The 18820-nt window shown below is 43.5% G+C and overlaps 1 protein-coding gene across 1 annotated transcript in view; it reads left to right on the forward strand.

The window, feature by feature from the left end:
* SRRM4 (serine/arginine repetitive matrix 4) overlaps window positions 1–18820 on the forward strand; it is a 177534-nt gene that overhangs the window by 123836 nt on the left and 34878 nt on the right. Inside the window, exons 3-7 of the mRNA XM_008004893.3 lie at window positions 7664–7750; window positions 9995–10066; window positions 13323–13349; window positions 15151–15201; window positions 18461–18559. Coding sequence (XP_008003084.3) covers window positions 7664–7750; window positions 9995–10066; window positions 13323–13349; window positions 15151–15201; window positions 18461–18559 — 336 coding nt within the window. The remainder of the gene's footprint in view (window positions 1–7663; window positions 7751–9994; window positions 10067–13322; window positions 13350–15150; window positions 15202–18460; window positions 18560–18820) is intronic.

Consider the following 18820-nt stretch of genomic DNA (forward strand, 5'->3'; position numbering starts at 1 on the left):
GACTCTCTGTTTGTCTGTTATTGGTGTATAGGAATGCTTGTGATTTTTGCACATTGATTTTGTATCCTGAGACTTTGCTGAAGTTGCTTATCAGCTTAAGGAGATTTTGGGCTGAGACAATAGGGTTTTCTAAATATACAATCATTTCATCTGCAAACAGGGACAATTTGACTTCCTCTTTTCCTAATTGAATACCCTTTATTTCTTTGTCCTGCCTGATTGCCCTGGCCAGAACTTCCAACACTATGTTGAATAGGAGTGGTGAGAGAGGGCATCCCTGTCTTGTGCCAGTTTTCAGAGGGAATGCTTCCAGTTTTTGCCCATTCAGTATGTTATTGGCTATGGGTTTGTCATAAGCAGCTCTTATTATTTTGAGATACATCCCGTCATTACCTAGTTTATTGAGAGTTTTTAGCATGAAGGAGTGTTGAATTTTGTCGAAAGCCTTTTCTGCATCTATTGAGATAATCATGTGGTTTTTGTCTTTGGTTCTGTTTATATGATGGATTACATTTATTGATTTGCATATGTTGAACCAGCCTTGATTCCCAGGGATGAAGCCCACTTGATCATGGTGGATAAGCTTTTTGATGTGCTGCTGGATTTGGTTTGCCAGTGTTTTATTGAGGATTATTACATCGATGTTCATCAGGGATACTGATCTAAAGTTTTCTTTTTTTGTTGTGTCTCTGCCAGATTTTGGTATCATGATGATGTTGGCCTCATAAGATGAGTTAGGGAGGATTCCCTCTTTTTCTATTGATTGGAATAATTTCAGAAGGAATGGTACCAGCTCCTCTTTGTACCTCTGGTAGAATTCAGCTGTGAATCTGTCTGGTCCTGGACGTTTTTTGGTTGGTAGGCCTCAATTTCAGAGTCTGTTATTGGTCTATGTAGGGATTCAACTTCTTCCTAGTTTAGTCTTGGGAGGGTGTGTGTGTTCAGGAATTTATCCATTTCTTCTAGATTTTCTAGTTGATTTGTGTAGAGGTGTTTATAGTATTCCTGATGGTAGTTTGTATTTCTGTGGGATTGGTGGTGATATCCCCTTTATCACTTTTTATTGCATCTATTTGATTCTTCTCTCTTTTCTTCTTTATTAGTCTTGCTAGCGGTCTGTCAATTTTGTTGATCTTTCCAAAAAATCAGCTCCTGGATGTATTGATTTTTTGAAGGGTTTTTTGTGTCTCTATCTCTTTCAGTTCTGCTCTGATCTTAGTTATTTCTTGCCTTCTGCTAGCTTTTGAATGTGTTTGCTCTTGCTTCTCTAGTTCTTTTCATTGTGATGTTAGGGCATCAATTTTAGATCTTTCCTGCTTTCTCTTGTGGGCATTTAGTGTTATAAATTTCCCTCCACACACTGCTTGAAATGTGTCCCAGAGATTCTGGTATGTTGTGTCTTTTTTCTCATTGGTTTCAAAGAACATCTTTATTTCTGCCTTCATTTTGTTATGTACCCAGTAGTCATTCAGGAGCAGGTTGTTCAGTTTCCATGTAGTTGAGCGGTTTTTGAGTGAGTTTCTTAATCCTGAGTTCTAATTTGATTGCACTGTTGTCTGAGAGGCAGTTTGTTATAATTTCTGTTCTTTTACATTTGCTGAAGAGTGCTTTACTTCCAACTATGTGGCCTATTTTGGAATAAGTGTGATCTGGTGCTGAGAAGAACGTATATTCTGTTGATTTGGGGTGAAGAGTTCTGTAGATGTCTATTAGGTCTGCTTGGTGCAGAGCTGAGTTCAATTCCTGAATATCCTTGTTAACTTTCTGTCTCATTGATCTGTCTAATGTTGACAGTGGGGTGTTAAAGTCTCCCATTATTTTTGTGTGGGAATCTAAGTCTCTTTGTAGGTCTCTAAGGACTTGCTTTATGAATCTGGGTGCTCCTGTATTGGGTGCATATATATTTATGATAGTCAAGTCTTTTTGTTGTATTGATCCTTTTACCATTATGTAATGGCCTTCTTTGTCTCTTTTGATCTTTGTTGGTTTAGAGTCTGTTTTATCAGAGACTAGGATTGCACCCCTGCATTTTTTTGATTTCCATTTGTTTGGTGGATCTTCCTCCATCCCTTTATTTTGAGCCTATGTGTGTCTCTGTACATGAGATGGGTCTCCTGAATACAGCACACTGATGGGTCTTGACTCTTTATCCAATTTGCCAGTCTGTGTCTTTTAATTGGAGCATTTAGCCCATTTACATTTAAGGTTAATATTGTTATGTGTGAATTTGATCCTGTCATTATGATGTTAGCTGGTTATTTTGTTCAGTAGTTGATGCAATTTTTTCCTAGCATCGATGGTTTTTACAATTTGCCTTGTTCCTTTCTGTGTTTTGTGCTTCCTACAGGAGCTCCTGTAAGGGAGGCCTGGTGGTGAAAAAATCTCTCAGCATTTGCTTGTCTGTAAAGGATTTTATTTCTTCTTCACTTATGAAGCTTAGTTTGGCTGGATATGAAGTTCTGGTTTGAAAACTCTTTTCTTTAAGAATGTTGAATATTGGCCCCCACTCTCTTCTGGCTTGTAGAGTTTCTGCCAAGAGATCCGCTGTTAGTCTGATGGGCTTCTCTTTGTGGATAACCCGACTTTCTCTCTGGCTGTACTTAATGTTTTTTCCTTCATTTCAAACTTTGGTGAATCTGATAATTATGTGTCTTGGAGTTGCTCTTCTCGAGGAGTATCTTTGTGGCATTCTCTGTATTTCCTGAATTTGAATGTTGGCCTGCCTTGCTAGGTTGGGGAAGTTCTCCTGGATAATATCCTGAAGAGTGTTTTACAACTTGGTTCCATTCTCCCTGTCACTTTCAGATACACCAATCAGATGTAGATTTGGTCTTTTCACATAGTCCCATATTTCTTGGAGGATTTGTTCATTTCTTTTTACTCTTTTTTCTCTAAACTTCTCTTCTCACCTTCTCACTTCATTTCATTCATTTGATCTTCAATCACTGATACCCTTTCTTCCACTTGATTGAATCCACTACTGAAGCTTGTGCATGTGTCACATAGTTCTCGTGCCTTGGTTTTTGGCTCCATCAGGTTATTTAAGGTCTTCTCTATACTGTTTATTCTAGTTAGCCATTCGTCTAATCTTTTTTCAAGGTTTTTAGCTTCTTTGCAATGGGTTCAAACATCCTCCTTTAGCTCTAAGAAGTTTATTATTACTGATCGTCTGAAGCCTTCTTCTCTCAACTCATCAAAGTCATTCTCCATCCAGCTTTGTTCCATTGCTGGCAAGGAGCTGTGTTCCTTTGGAGAAGAAGAGGTGCTCTGATTTTTAGAATTTTCAGCTTTTTTGCTCTGGTTTCTCCCCATCTTTGTGGTTTTATCTACCTTTGGTCTTTGATGATGGTGACATACAGATGGGGTTTTAGTGTGGATGTCCTTTCTGTTTGTTAGTTTTCCTTCTAACAGTCAGGACCCTCAGCTGCAGGTCTATTGGAGTTTGCTGGAGGTCCGCTCCAGACGCTGTTTGCCAGGGTATCACCAGCAGAGGCTGAAGAACAGCAAATATTACTGAACGGCAAATGTTGCTGCCTGATTCTTTCTCTGGAAGCTTCGTCTCAGAGGGGCATCTGGCTGTATGAGGTGTCAGTCGGCCCCTACTGGGAAGTGTCTCCTAGTTAGGCTACTTGGGGGTCAGGGACCCAGTTGAGGAGGCAGTCTGTCCATTTTCAGATCTCAAACTCCGTGCTGGGAGAACCACTACTCTCTTCAAAGCTGTCAGACAGGGACATTTAAGTCTGTAGAAATTTCTGCTGCCTTTTGTTCAGCTATGCCCTGCCCCAGAGGTGGAGTTTACAGAGGCAGGCAGGCTTCCTTAAGCTGCAGTTGGCTCCACCCAGTTCAAACTTCCTGACCACTTTGTTTACCTACTCAAGCCTCAGCAATGGCAGACATCCCTCCCCTAGCCTCATTGCTGCCTTGCAGTTCAATCTCAGACTGATGTGCTAGCAGTGAGCCAAGCTCCATGGGCGTGGTACCCTCTGAGCCAGGCACGGGATATAATCTCCTGGTGTGCCATTTGCTAAGACCGTTGGAGAAGCACAGTATTAGGGTGGGAGTGTCCTGATTTTCCAGGTACTGTCTGTCATGGCTTCCCTTGGTTAGAAAAGGGAATTCCCTGACCCCGTGCACTTCCCAGGTGAGGCAATGCCCCACCCTGCTTCAGCTCATGCTCTGCGGGCTACACCCACTGTCCAACAAGCCCCCATGAGATGAACCCGGTACCTCAGTTGGAAATGCAGAAGTCACCCATCTTCTGTGTCACTCATGCTGGGAGCTGTAGACTAGAGCTGTTCCTATTCAGCCATCTTGGAACCTCCTCACCACTGCATATTTACTCAATGCATGTTTAACCACTGTGTACGTAACCCCTGAGCAGTTAACCACCGCATAGTTAACCTCTGCTACTTCCCCAAGGTGTGTTTAACTACTACTTGTTTAATCACTACAGACTTAACTGCTGCACATGTAACCACTGCATACTCAACTGATGCTTACTGAATTGTTGTGTATTTCATCACTGTATTTAGCCTTGCATATGTAACCACAGCATACACAAGCATTATGTACTTAACCTCTGCATGCATATCCTGGGTATACTTAACCACTATTCTGCCCCTTCCTGACTCTCTATGATGGTACACATAGAACTAGTGTAGGGAAAAATAGGGGGTAGAAGAAATGTAGACCTACCTGGCTAAAGGCTCTCAGGATTTATTGAGGGAGTTGATGATCTCCATCTCACACACCTCAAATGTCTCCAAATTCAAGGGCTTTCTGAGTTTTACCCCATTACTTACATGTGAATCAAGGACAATGTTCCCAAATCATGCTCCCCTGGGACCCTAGGATTCCAGAAGTTATAGCTGACTGAAACAATAGGCTGTTTCCTCATTTTGTAAGGCACACTTTTAAAAGGTTTTTTTTTCTCTCTCTCAAGTATTTCTCCTTTCATGTTTTCCCAGTTTAAATTCCCAGTAGCTGTTGCACTGGGAAGTGTTTACACGAAACAAGATGATTTAACAAGAAGCTCAATTATTTCATTCATTTATTCCCTCTTTTGGTCACTCAACAAATATTGATTAGGCTTTTGCTCTATGACAAGCACTCTTTAAGGAAAGAATTTGGTGGCCGGGCGCCATGGCTCATGCCTGTAATCCCAGCATTTTGGGAGGCTGAAAGCAGGTGGATCACCTGGGGTCAGGAGTTCGAGACCAGCCTGGCCAACATAGTGAAACCCTGTCTCTACTTTAAAAATACAAAAATTAGCCTGGCGTGGTGGTGGGTACCTGTCGTCCTAGCTACTAGGGAAGCTGAGGCAGGAGAATTGCTTGAACCCAGGAGATGGAGGTTGCAGTGAACTGAGATCATGCCACTGCACTCCAGCCTAGGCAACAGAGTGAAATCCTGTCTCAAAAAATAATAATAATAGAAGAATTTGGAAGTAACCCATCCTGTTTACACAACCATCCTGTTTGCTTCCTGGACATGCATACTGTGCCTTGTGCTTTATAACATATAAGTGTAGTTAAGTAGCTAGGTAATTAATTCCTGTGATGTTTATTTTTAACCTGCTAAAAGGGACCCTCTTAGAAACGCAAATCAAAACCACAATGAGATGCCATCTCACGCCAGTCAGAATGGCAATTATTAAAAAGTCAAGAAACAACAGATGCTGGTGAGGTTGTGCAGAAATAGGAATGCTTTTACACTATTGGTGGGAATGTAAATTAGTTCAACCATTGTGGAAGACAGTGGTTCCTCAAAGACCTAGAACCAGAAATACCATTTGACCCAGCAATCCCATTACTGGGTATATACCCAGAGGAATATAAGTCATCCTATTATAAAGATACATGCACGCATATGTTCATTGCAGCACTATTCACAATAGCAAAGACATGAAATGAACCCAATTCCCATCAATGATAGACTGGATAAAGGAAATCTGGTATATATACACCATGGAATACTATGCAGTATTCCATACTGTGAACAAGATCATGTCCTTTGCAGGGACATGAATGAAGTTGAAAGCTATTATCCTCTGCCAACCGATGCAAGAACAGAAAACCAAACACTGCATGTTCTCACTTATAAGTAGGAGCTGAACATTGAGAACACATGGACACAGGGAGGGGAACACCACACACTGGGGCCTGTTGGGGGAGAGAGGGGGCTGAGGAAGAGCATTAGGGAAAAGGGCTAATGCATGCTGGGCTTAATATCTAGGTAATGGGTTGATAGGTGCAGAAAACCACCATGGCACACGTTTATCTGTGTAACAAACCAGCACATCCTGCAAGTGTATCCTGGAATGTACAAAATTAAAATTAAAAAAAAAAAAAATAGCACATCACAAGTTCCACATTCAGGAAAGCAAATTAGTAGAAAAGCTCAATAAGATAAATAGTCTCTCCTCCAGCTGTTTAAATAAAAAGACATCTGATAAATTTTTTTAAGTGACTCTCTTGAAAATATTATAAATATTGCTATATGATTCTTATTTGCTGGAGATAGAGACCCTGACATATATTCTAGCCATTTTATCATTCTTTCTACTAATCATAATGATCCAGATTCTTAAAATGGAATGAAATACAGCAGTATTTTATGATGATCTATAAAAAGTTGGGTAATTTTCAGATGATTGGCCACATGAACGAGTTTGAGGAGGCAGCTGGTTTTGTGGGGAAAATCTCAGGGTAGGAATCACACAGGCCTTGATTCAAATCCTAGCCTGGACACATTCTAATTTTCTAGCCATCAGCAAGTTAATTAAACTTTCTGAGCCTCAGTTTCTTACCTATAAAATAAGATAGTAAAAGTCATACCATTCTCAAAGTGTTTGTATCCTAATATATTAAAATCTTGGCACATAGCAAGTGCATAAATGCTAGTTGTGTCACTGCTAAAATAATGACAGTAGTATTAGTAGTAAGATTATGTTTTCCCTGTAAGGTTCCACTAGGTTGGCATGTTTCAATTCCCAAGCAGTTTTTCATCTAAAACCATCTTCCTTTGCCAGGGGATAGTGTTTTTTAAAAAAATCCCTGGAGCCTGCCCCAATTATAAAAGAAGATAACTTGACTTCATTTAACTGCAGCCTCAGCATTTGAATTTAATTGAACGGGAAATAATTATTCTTGAAGAGCGGAGGTTTTTGAGGTTCTGCGAGGCAATATAAGATATGTATCTTGTTACATTAGACCTTGGCAAATATACTTTTAATAATCAGCTGCTACTTAACATACCTTCCTTCTCCTACTAAATTTCCAGCAGGAACTACAAACACGATATATTGGGGAGGGAGGGGGCTGAACGACTGATGAATCATTTAAAAAGTGATTTATTTACCAAGGCAAGCCATTTGCAAATTCAATAATACATCTATTAAGGAGTAGTTAACCTCTATAACCCTGTTTTTAATAATCAATTGGTGTTTGGGTGACGTACAACGTCTGTCTCATTAAGTCGGTATTAAGTCCTTATTTAGGTACTTAGTCTGAAGTGTGACCCAATCAGCCATGAGGTGCTAATGAGGCACTGGCTATGGGTCCTTGATCATCCAAGGACCAGGGTCCTTCCCTGGCTGCACCAGCTCTAGTTGGGGAGTTGGAGACCATGAGTTCTCTAATGCTCCTCTCTTTGCTCCTCACAGTGCCTCTCATGACAAAGACTTGACACCACCACCTTCCTCCAGGGGAAAGAAGAAAAAGAAGAAATCCACTCGGAAGAAGAGAAGGAGGTAAGAGCACCAAGAAGGAGACGAAACCTGTAAGATGCAGGCAGGGGCAAAATATGGGTTTCAAAGTCAGACAGTGACTCCCTCTTGGGATCAAATCCCCTCTCTGATGCTTAACTAGCTGTGTGACCTTAGGCACGTCACTTTACCTCTCTGTTCCTGTTTTTATTATACTTCTCCAAAATGGTGATAATATCTACCTTTTGAGATTTCATGAAAACTAAAAGAAAAATTCGTGTGGAAGCAGCTGTCACAGTACCTGGCACATAGTAAATGACTAACTAATAGGAAGCATAGTCTTTAGCATGAATATTGAATTATTTTTTGAGAGCTTACTAGATGCAGAGGTCTACACTAAGCACTGTGATCTTCAATATCTTTTTTATCCCTGACCATTGTCTACCAGGAAAGCATTATTATGCCCATTTTAGAGATGAGAAAATAAAGGCTCACAGAGGGCGTGACAGGATCTACAGGGGCTTGATCCCCGGTCCTCAGTTGGTTCTACTACACCCACCTACCTAATTAAATGTCTAGGATAATAGGTGGGTTTTTGAGGGTTTTTTTGTTTGTTTGCCAGCTATTGACTCTTTGATATCCTATGAATTTTTTTCTATTTCCAATTCCTTTAAAAAATTTTATATTTAAGATGATTTCCAGATTTGCTTGTAGGCTGCCACTAACTAGACTAAAAGCATCTCTAGTGTGCCATCCCCAGAGGGTCAGGCTTAAGTCTTACGGCTGCCAACTGAGAATCACAGCAAACCTCTGAGGCAGTATTTATAGAAACCTGTAGGGGGCAGCAGAGAGAAGCATCTGATGACTTGGGCTTCAACTCCAGATTTTCTGGAACCTTATTTCACAGACACCTCTTAGCCTCATTCTAAAAGGACAGGCTCAAACAGGACCCGGGGGAAATATGGATGAAGACTCTGAGTCCTAGCCGTTGTAGGGTAGGAGATGAAATTGGGGCAAGTGCTTTGGCTTTCCTAATTTGAGGGGTGGGCCAGAGAATACTTCAAAAAAGGAAACCTCAGATACTAAGATTCACTAATTGACTCATTCATCCGATGAATGTTCACTGAGCGTGTGTCTGGGGACAAACATGATTCCTTGAAGGCTGAATTGTTTCTCAGTCATTCCCTTCTGCAGACATGTTTCGTTTGACCTGCAAAGTCATTTGATTTTTTTTTTTTTTAATTGGTGGTCAACATTTCCAAATGGAGAGATTTCATACCAAAATATGGAGTTTTGGAGGCTCCCTTAGAAAAGGCAGGTGCTTTAGAAGCTCAGACCTGCATTCCTACACAGGATCTTCGGCTAATCTAAGAAGCAGATCCCCCTCCAGCCAGAACCCCTCTGGTTCCCCACAGTCCTCCTGCTCCCTACAGTCTTCCATCCAGCCTGCCTCATCCATTCATGTTATCTGAGAGGGCCCTGTTGGCATTGAATTTGTAACCTCTCATCTGTTTCAACCCTGGTCTTTTGTCAGCGGGGAAATAAGAGACTTAGAGATGAGCCTAGACATGCCCAAGGTGGCTCTGTGAGATAGTAGTAGAGTCAAGATTGGAACTTAGGTCACCTAAGCCTCAGTCTTAAGTCATCACCATGGACTTAGAGTAGCTCTGTTTCTCAGGTAACACTTTGATGGCACTATCCGTGCAGCCACAGCCTGGCAAGATATCCTTCAGGGGCTCAGTCTTACCAGGGAGACAAAGGATGGGGCAAAGGAGAGACCCTGAGACTTTGAGAGGAGGGTTATAGCTTGAAGGGAGAACAGCAGACAGAAGGAAGCCTTTCCAGCTTGACCAGGCAGGCAGCTATGAGGTGCTATGGTGACTGAGAGCAAAAACCACTGGGATCCCTGCTCATCTACTTCCTGGCTGTGTGTCTTTGGGCCAGTCACTTCACCCCTCTGAACTTCATTTTCTTTGTCTGAAAAGGGAGGGTAGCAATTGTACCTACCTAAGAAGTGTGTGGAAGGATTGAATGGGATAATGTTTACAAAACACAAGGTAATGGTTTACAGTAACTTGTTAAAAATTAAAATCAAATGAAAAGTAAAATTAAATTTGTGAGCAATTAAAAATTGCTTACAAATGCAAGCTAACATCAGCATGGATATTATCCTTGATGTGTGTTCCTGAAAGAGCTAAAGCCCTGTGTAGGGACTGGGGAAGGTTCTTTTTGAAACCACCTTGGCCTTTAAGAGCCTCCTTCTGAAGTGTGTCTTCTCGGCCCTGGCAGGTCCTCATCCTATAGCCCATCGCCTGTCAAGAAAAAGAAGAAGAAAAGTTCCAAGAAACATAAGCGACGCAGGTATTGTCTTTTTTCTCTGCAAACAAGGCCTCCCCAGGTGGGGTAGGGAGGACAGTTGATGGCACCAAAAGGTCATCTGGAAGCATATCATGTCATTTATGTAAAATAATTATCTATGTCTTTTTACGTATTTGTGTCTTGTATAAGCTGGGACTGTGGCTGCGAAGACTAGAGGTCCACACATGCTAACTGAGGCCAGAGAAGGACTTGATTATGAAGAAGCAGGAGTGACTCAGGGACCAACCAGGCCTGAGCAAGGGGCTAGAACAAGGAGTGGAAAGCTGATAGGACCCACTTGGGACCTGAAGTGCCTGCTGTCTCCTGGTCCCAATGAGGGACATGGCTGCACCCTGCCCCATCTCTCCATGTTGCAGGCCAAGTTACAAGGAGACACGGAATCTCTCTGTCTTGTTCCTTATTCCAAATTCCCAAGGAAAGGCCCCTCTTGTCAGTACATTGCATGCTAGAGAATGGAATAATGTTGAAAAACATGGCTATGCTGAGATTGCCCACGCTGGTGCATGGGGATGCAAGGACGGTAGTTATATGATGTTATGAACCGGGACCGTGTTCCTGGTGTTCACTATGCGCACACAAAAACACACACGTGTATGTTTACAGGGAAAGGAAAAGACTAAAAGGATACTGTAGTCCCAGCACTTTGGCAAACTGAGGCAGGCAGATCACGAGGTCAGGAGGTCGAGACCATCCCGGCCAACGTGGTGAAACCCTGTCTCTACTAAAAATACAAAAATGAGCTGGACGTGGTGGCGGGTGCCTGTAATCCCAGCTATTCGGGAGCCTGGGGCAGGAGAATCACTTGAACCAGGGAGTCTGAGGTTGCAGTGAGCCGAGATCGCTCCACTGCACTCCAGCCTGGCGGCAGAGCGAGACTCCATCTAAAAAACAAACAAACAAACAAACAAAAGATATACAACAGAGGGCTCAGGTGTGTGGTATATGGCCTAAACCAACATGTTATGATTGGAAGATTTTGCAATACAGAAATTCAGTTTTCTAGTTCCTCTGTACAGTCAGAAGGTCTGTCTTCTCTGGGGCTGTTTTCCCATGAACAGCCGTGCCCTGGAGCTGAGGAGTTGCCATGCATTTAGACAGAGTAGGTACTTGTGCTCTAGTTGGTCTCAGGACCTGTCCAGCCTGCTCTACCCACTTACAAAGCCTGCTTGGCCCCTGGAGGCAGGAAGTCTGAAATTCCCTATACAAGTTATTTGCTGTAGTGAGCTGTGGATAATGGGAAAAGTGTGATTTATGTTTTAGTTTTGCTTATCTGTATCATCCAATTTTCCTACATTCATTGTAGATTACTCGTGCAATTAACAACAGAATGAATGAGAGCTAAGAGGTTGTCTGGGGTTTCCCCCTGCATCTCAAGTCCAGTTCAAAGTTGCACCAATGTGACTTTTCCCAATCCAGGGATGTGACCACATCTCAGGGCTGGTTGCTAGAATGACCTCAGACTCAGTTTGCTCTCACTGGTTATGTCAACCACCTGCCCAGACTTCCTGACTGATGTTATCTGGGTTTGTGTTTACTACAAGGCATGGGCAAACTAATTAGTGAAATGTTGTTAATTTGGTGTCAGAAATCTTTCCCAACATGGAGTCCTTTGTAGAAACAATGACCCACACTTATGATTCTAGATGGCCACCTTATCACCTTCCTTTGCTGAGCAGCTCCTCCCAATTTGGGGGTTCGCTGGGGAAAGTGGAACAATTTTCCCATATTTGGGTTCTGGAAGCCAGGTGGCTTCTCACTCACAGGTTCCTTCTCATGAGAAAGACACTGACAGACAGTCAGAAACAGGCTTTTCCTGCTCTGTCAGCCCAGGTCTTAGAGCTTCACAGAGTAGGGCTCATATGAGGGAGATGATTAGGAGGGGAAATTCTGTTGCTATTGCTTCCCAAACCCCGACCTCCTGAGCACCATCCTACTCCTGGTCCAGCCTCTCCAAGCTCTTGAAATGTTTGGTTAATGATAGCTGTCAATTTTGGAGATGGGAGCTAGGGGTAGCAAAAGCACTGAGATTCTTTTTTTTTTTTTTTTGTCTCCCCAGTTAGCAAGGCTTCTGAGTTTTAAAAATTTTTTCATTGTTCTGGCTAATGCATGCTGCGCTTTAATACCTAGTGATGGGTTGATAGGTGCAGAAAACCACTGTGGCACACATTTACATATAACAAACCTGTACATCCTGCATATGTACCCCAGAACTTAGAATAAAAATTAAAAATTTTTTAAAATTATTTTTCACATCTATTTATTGAACACCCATTATGTATCATGAATGAGAATTCTGAGTCCCAGAAAAGAAACCAAAACTCAGTCCCTGCCCTCCAGTTTCTCACATTCTAGGGGGAAAATAGGTCACTCGAATATGGAGAGGTCTGTACCCTGCGGATGATAAGCTCAGAGGCTCACCCAGAGCTTGGGGTAGTAGACGGGAGGCACCAACCAGCCTGAGGGACTCAGAAAATGTTACAAGGAGAAGATGGCCTCCAACTGGAGTGCTGAAGAATGAGAAGCAGCTACATGGGTGATGCTGTTTGACTCTGAGCAACTTAATCAACTTCTCTGATCTTCAGTGTCTTTGTAAAATGGTTGTTAATAGTACTCCACAGGGCTTGGGGAAGATTGAATGAGATTGTGTGTGACAGGTGCTAAGTACAGCACCTGGCACACAGTAAGAGTTCCACATGTGGAAGCTGGCTGTGTCATGATGATGACGGTAATGACGAGGATGAGGAGGAGGAGGAATCCACAACAAGGGAGAGAGAAGATGAGATGGAGAATGGAGGAGGGGAAAGGCAGGAAAGGCAGAAGACTCTCTCTTACGTTTTCCCTATCCAGCCTCATCCAGGACAGATTTACTGACAATTTTTGGGGAGGACTGAAGCACTGGTAGGCTTTGATCTGGAAATTCAGAATGCAAACCAGTATCTCCCATACAATTTTCTTAGTCTCTGAAATCTAAGAGAGGAGGAGGATTAGCTAGGTGTCCTGACCCCCTGTCACGTGATCACAAACATGCTGATACCTTCATACTAGGAAAAAAAAAAAAAAAAACTTTCAAACTCACCTATATTTACTTTCTCCCTTTCCTCCCTTCCTTCTCCCTCCCTCTCTTTCTTCCTTCCTCCTTTCTCTCTTTCTCTCCCTCTCTCCATCTCTCTCTTTCCCTCTCTCTCTGCCTTTTTTTTCTTTCATTCATTTTTCATTTTTTTTCTTTCTTTCTTTTCAGGTCTTTCTCCAAGAAGAGAAGGCACAGGTAAGACTCTGGTTCTCTGACTGCCTGTTCAACTTTCTGTTTTCTCAGCAGCTTTGGGCAGCTTCTAGGTCAGCCCTCAGTTTCCATCTGTGCTCTTAGGCATGATCCCTTCGTCTTCCTGGGCCTCAGTTTCCTCCAAAATGAAGGTCTGAGCTGTTTTTTTCTGAGCATTCCAAGCCAATTTTTGCCTTCCATCAGGCCAGGTGGCTGCTCTTGGACCAGCCCTATCGATACCTTGACCCCAGAATGTCTCATTACCCCTGCCACTGGTTGGAATCCTGAACTGGGGCACATAGGGAAACATCGGTCCTGTCACACCACCAAAACCTTCCCAGATCTGGCCAAGGAACAGAGCCAAGTCCTCCTATACTGGACACATTAGGGTGAACACAAATAGTTATTACTTACAGAGTCCTCACTCCAAACTGGATCCTGAGCTAAGTCCCTTCCATGTGTAGATGTGTTTAATTCTCATTAATCCCTACCACAACCTTGCACAGTGGATATGTTTATTGTTCGCATTTGACATATGAGGAAACTGAGACTAAGACAGATTGTAACGGGAATGTCCATAGATAGAACCAGAAGGCATCAGAGCCAAAATTCAAACCCAAATCTGTAGACAGAGGATAAGGAGAGCGACGATGACTTCTTAAAGAACAATAACCACATCTACAGCAATTTGCAAAATGCAAAGCCCTATCATTTATTCACTTAATAAGTAGATACTGGTTGCCAATTTCATCTGTCCACTCAGCTCTGCAGCTTCAGTAACGGCCCCATTTCATGGTTGAAGGAACCAGGTTTTAGAGAGGAAGGGTAACTACCCTGATGTCACACAGCAGCTAAGAAGCAGAGGCAGATCTTGGGTCCAATTGAATTCAGATCTGTCAGCAAGGTCCTTGGCTCTCCCACTGCCTGGAGTGAGTCTCAACATGAAGATAGACCCTGTGGCTAGCTTCAAGGTGTAAGATAGTTAGATGAAACAAAATTTCCCCTTCCCAGGTCCTGGGCCAGTAATAGGTTCTTGGTGACCCTCTGCAAACCAGTCTAGCTTAAACTACCAAATAGTGTGTTCGTCCTCCCTGATCTCTATTTGATTACACTGAGACCCCAAGTCATTCTTATCCATTGTACTCAGACCCCCGCCCTTTGACTCAAAAAAATAATTTAAACCTGGATACCTGGATATGCATGGACAGACCATTTCAGAATCTACCAAGCTGCATGAGAGTTCAAATATCTTCCTGGATATTCCATTCACTTCTCTTATAAATTGATTGACCAGCAGTCAAGAGCAGGGACTCTGGGGACTCATGGTCTTGGATCCATGGCCACATCCTAGCTCACTTATGCAATCCTAACCAAGTTTATTTGCCCATCTGAGGTTCAACTTAGAATGAGCACTTGTTAAATTGTGCCTCCACCCTTAGGTCGCGGAGAGAATAAAATGAAGTTGTTGATAGCAGGTATTCAACAGAATGCCTAGCCTGTAATTAAAGCCTCAAAAAATAGCAGACATTGTTATTACTACCTTTATTGCTGCCATTATTATCAACCTAGCAAAGCTGAACTTGGCATCCTCCACACTCCATTCTCAACATATGTATGTGTGTCGGTATCCCTAGCCGAACTTGCTGCATGAAAATGTTGTTGGCAGTGAATTTTTCAGTCTGAGGCAATGATCGGTGTCCATTCCAAAACTGCCTGGATCTCACACTGTGTGTTAAGAATTTTAACTACTTGTTTATCTTTAACTAGAATTTTGCATCTTTCAATTAATTGACCATTTCTTGTTTAGCTCCTCTAGTCCAAAAAGCAAAAGAAGAGATGAGAAGAGGCACAAGAAACAGTAAGTACATACCACCTGGAATGTACTCATCAGTTGGAGGAGCTGGGGGTTCTGGCTTCTTAAAAGCCAGAGTCTTAGAGTTGACAAATAAACAGGGAAAGAGAGGAGAGGGTGAGCAGGTGAGAGGAGGGAAGGAAGGAAGGAAGGAAGGAAGGAAGGAAGGAAGGAAGGAAGGAAGGAAGGAAGGAAGGAAGGAAGGAAGGAAGGAAGGAGGGAGAGAGAAGGCGGGACAGAAAGGCATAACTGCGTGTGTTGTAGGTTTAGGTATGTATGAGTGCACTGGGTCATGTGTATATAATGTGTATGTGTATGCATGCTTGTTTATGTTGCATGAAAGTGTGCATGTGTGTGCCTGGCATGTCCCTTGTGAGTCTATCTTATGTGTACATTGCGTGTATATTTATACGCAGTATGTATATATCTAGTGTGCACATTGTCGACATCTGCACATTTTTACATTTTTGTACACTGTGTGTACAAATGTATACAGTATGGAACATTGTGTGGTCTATATTTGTGCCTACACCAGTGCATTTGTGTGTCTGTGCTTGTGTGAGCATGAACGTGAATGGTGTACACCGGGCACATGGAATTCTATGCACTGTGTGTGTGCACTGTGTAAGTACCTCTGTACATTTTGTGCACAGGGGTTGTATGGGGGTTTTTACCTGTGCATGGGTGGTCATGGGGGTGTGGTCACAGGGTGCACGTGCATGAGCATGTGTATGAATTCATGTCCTGACTGCTGGATTTTCAGTGTGGAGATGTCAATGAAGCTCCTAGCTCCAGTCTTGGGGCCCCAGCTGTTTCACAGTTTATAGCTGGTAGTAGAAATTCAAATCAGCCACTGCTGCCTGTGGAGTTCAGTTCCCAGCCAAAGTAAAAGTAAATTTGGTTACAACCTACCTACTTTATATCCTGCAAATGTTAGTGCGTGTGTTTTCCAATCAACTAATATTTTATCTCCCGCCAAGAAGCTTCTAAAGAGAGGATCAAAGACAATAAGATGAAAGGTAGTCGGCTGCCAGGGAGAAAAAAGAGGAGGCAGGAATGCAGAGGGAGGGTGCCCAGCTTTGCTGCCCCAAACGGTCTTTTCACCCAAGGTCAGCACAAAGGAGGGTATTTCAGCCACCACCACAGAGGCCTGGGGAATGCTCCGGAAGAAAGCGGTAGATCCTTGAGTTCGCTCAGGGAAGAACTTTCTTATCATTGAATTTGTTCAGCTCAAGTCAAGAAACAATTATTGGCCACATGTATTGAATGTGCTTTCACACTAAGCACAGATAGAGTACGCGTTCTCAGCAATCTCGGTGTCACTTGGCCAGTGGGGCCCCAGGGTAGGCAGCCACAGAGTCAGGGGCTAGGCCCAGACATCAAAAGCGCTAGGAAGGACCATCACTGAGACAAGGACTGCCTGCGTAAGGGCAGCAAGGTGGCCGCCCTCCCCGATGGCAAGAGCTGGATAAGTCCCAGAAATTGCTAGCAGGGCATCAGAAAGCTTGTGCAAGCCAAAAGACAAGAGGCAGGAGTGAAAAAAGCAAGAATAATAAGGTATCCTCAAGATAAACGATGGCTTATTCTTGCTAAGTCCATGGTCAGGGCTGCTTCCAGGCAAGTGGCTGCTGGAGTGAGTCAGTTTCCTTTCATTCAACATCCCTTAATGAGTGAGGGCCCTACTAGGTGACTGGCCCTGTGCTGGGCCCAAGGACAAGGATGAGCCAGACACTGTCCTGGCCTTGAAGAGCTCACAGGAGCCAGATGTAGGGCTGGTCGCAGCATAGCAGATGAAACCCTGGGCGTTGTGGGAACACAGGCACTGGAGAAAGGGTTTGGTGGCCTCCCACGGGAGGCAGCGTCTAAGCTGCAGGTGAGGATGGGAAGTAACCATTCTAGGCTACAAGTTAAGCAGGTTCTTTAAACTCTCTGTGCCTCAGTTTCTTCATCTGTAAAATGGGAATAATAAGAGAACCTACTTCGTAGGTTGTCATGAAGAATAGATGAATCCCTTTAAGAAAATTGCTTATAATACAGTGCCTGGCATGAAGTATGTGTTAGATGCGGGTTACCTGTCGTCATCACCATCATTATCATCATCATCCCTAAGACATCATGAACTGGGAAATGTGTGAACCAGCATACATACAGTTCAGAGCTGCTTTAGCCCACCAGGCCAGGGCAGAAGAAGATGAGCAGTGAGGCCAGAGAACTAGGCCAGGGCTAGCTCCTGAAGCTGCCCGAGATTCAGGATCAGAGTTTGGACTCAATATGAGAGCAATGGGAAAGTTTTAAGCAGGGAAAGGATATGGTCTGATGATTACATTAGAAGAATCCCTGAGTCCTTTGTTGAGATAACCAAGTTATGTCCCAGTAGAATCATCTCTAACTCCCACTGGCTTTCTTGTTTGGCCCAAACCATTGACGTCCTTTATATATCCTCAGTTACCACTACCGCTGCCACTACTATTTCTGAATTATTACTACTTAGAAGTAGCTGAAGTAACCTGTAGTAATGCCATTGTTAGTGGTGGTGGTAGTAATTGTTGTTGTTCTAATTTTTGTTTTTGATGAGGTTTGTAGCCCATCCTGAAAGGCTTTTGATTCCATGCTAAGAACCTGGATTTTATTTTCCAGGTCTGAGGTTATAAATTGGCAGCCCGAAGGCCTGATTTACTCTGCAAATGTGTTTCATTTGCCCAAAAAGGTGCCTTTAAAAAAACGAGCTTCCGTTTAAAATAAGAATATTTTACCTAAAAATCAGTATTTCCATATTCATTTGAAAAATTAGAGGATCACCACACAAATATTCTGGAGGCAAAGCAGCTCCTTCTGTTTTAACTCAAGCCTCCGCTTGATATTGTGTTAGTGTTTGGCTGATTCACACATTTATGCTCCCTGAATGACCCCTGAAGCTCTGTGACACTGAGATGTCTACCATGAGTGATGCAGAGGAGATATGGGGAAGTGACTTTCTGCCTAGGGTGTCATCTGGGGAGCGGGGAGGACACTGAGTCATCCACACTCCCTCCAGAGGACCCCTCTCTGCTCACCCGTGTTCACCGCCATTGGTTACGGAACCCTCCACCCAACACCCAGGCAGGAAGCTGGACTAACGCATGGGGTCGAGGGAGATGGAGAACTTCGGGAGGGATGGTGACTTGAGTGCAAGGGAAAAACAGGTGTCACAAGATCAAATCTCTCTCTCTCCCTTTTTTACTCTCTCTCTCCTCTCCTCTGACTCGTTCCTTCTCATCCCCCCAAGATCTCGAAGCCGGCCCCGAAAGTCTCACCGCCACCGCCACCACCGCTGCCCCTCGCGGTCCCAGAGCTCGGAGTCCCGCCCCTCAAGCTGTGAGAGCAGGTAACCCCTCGCCCCAGGATCCTCTTCTGTCAGCCACAGCCGAGCCCAGGCTAAGACACTGTGAACACTAGCTTTGCCTCCACACTTCCAGCACAGGGTGTGGCCCCCTTCCTCTCACTCAGCAGCTGGCACCACTTCCCTGTAGAGACAGGGCTGGAGAGGCCGGGTGCAGTGGCTCATGCCTGTAATCCCAGCAATTTGGGAGGCCGAGGTGGGCGAATTACGAGATTAGAAGTTTGAGACCAGCCTGGCCAACATGGT

The sequence above is a fragment of the Chlorocebus sabaeus genome, chromosome 11 (assembly GCF_047675955.1).
Source record: "Chlorocebus sabaeus isolate Y175 chromosome 11, mChlSab1.0.hap1, whole genome shotgun sequence".
NCBI lineage: Eukaryota > Metazoa > Chordata > Mammalia > Primates > Cercopithecidae > Chlorocebus > Chlorocebus sabaeus.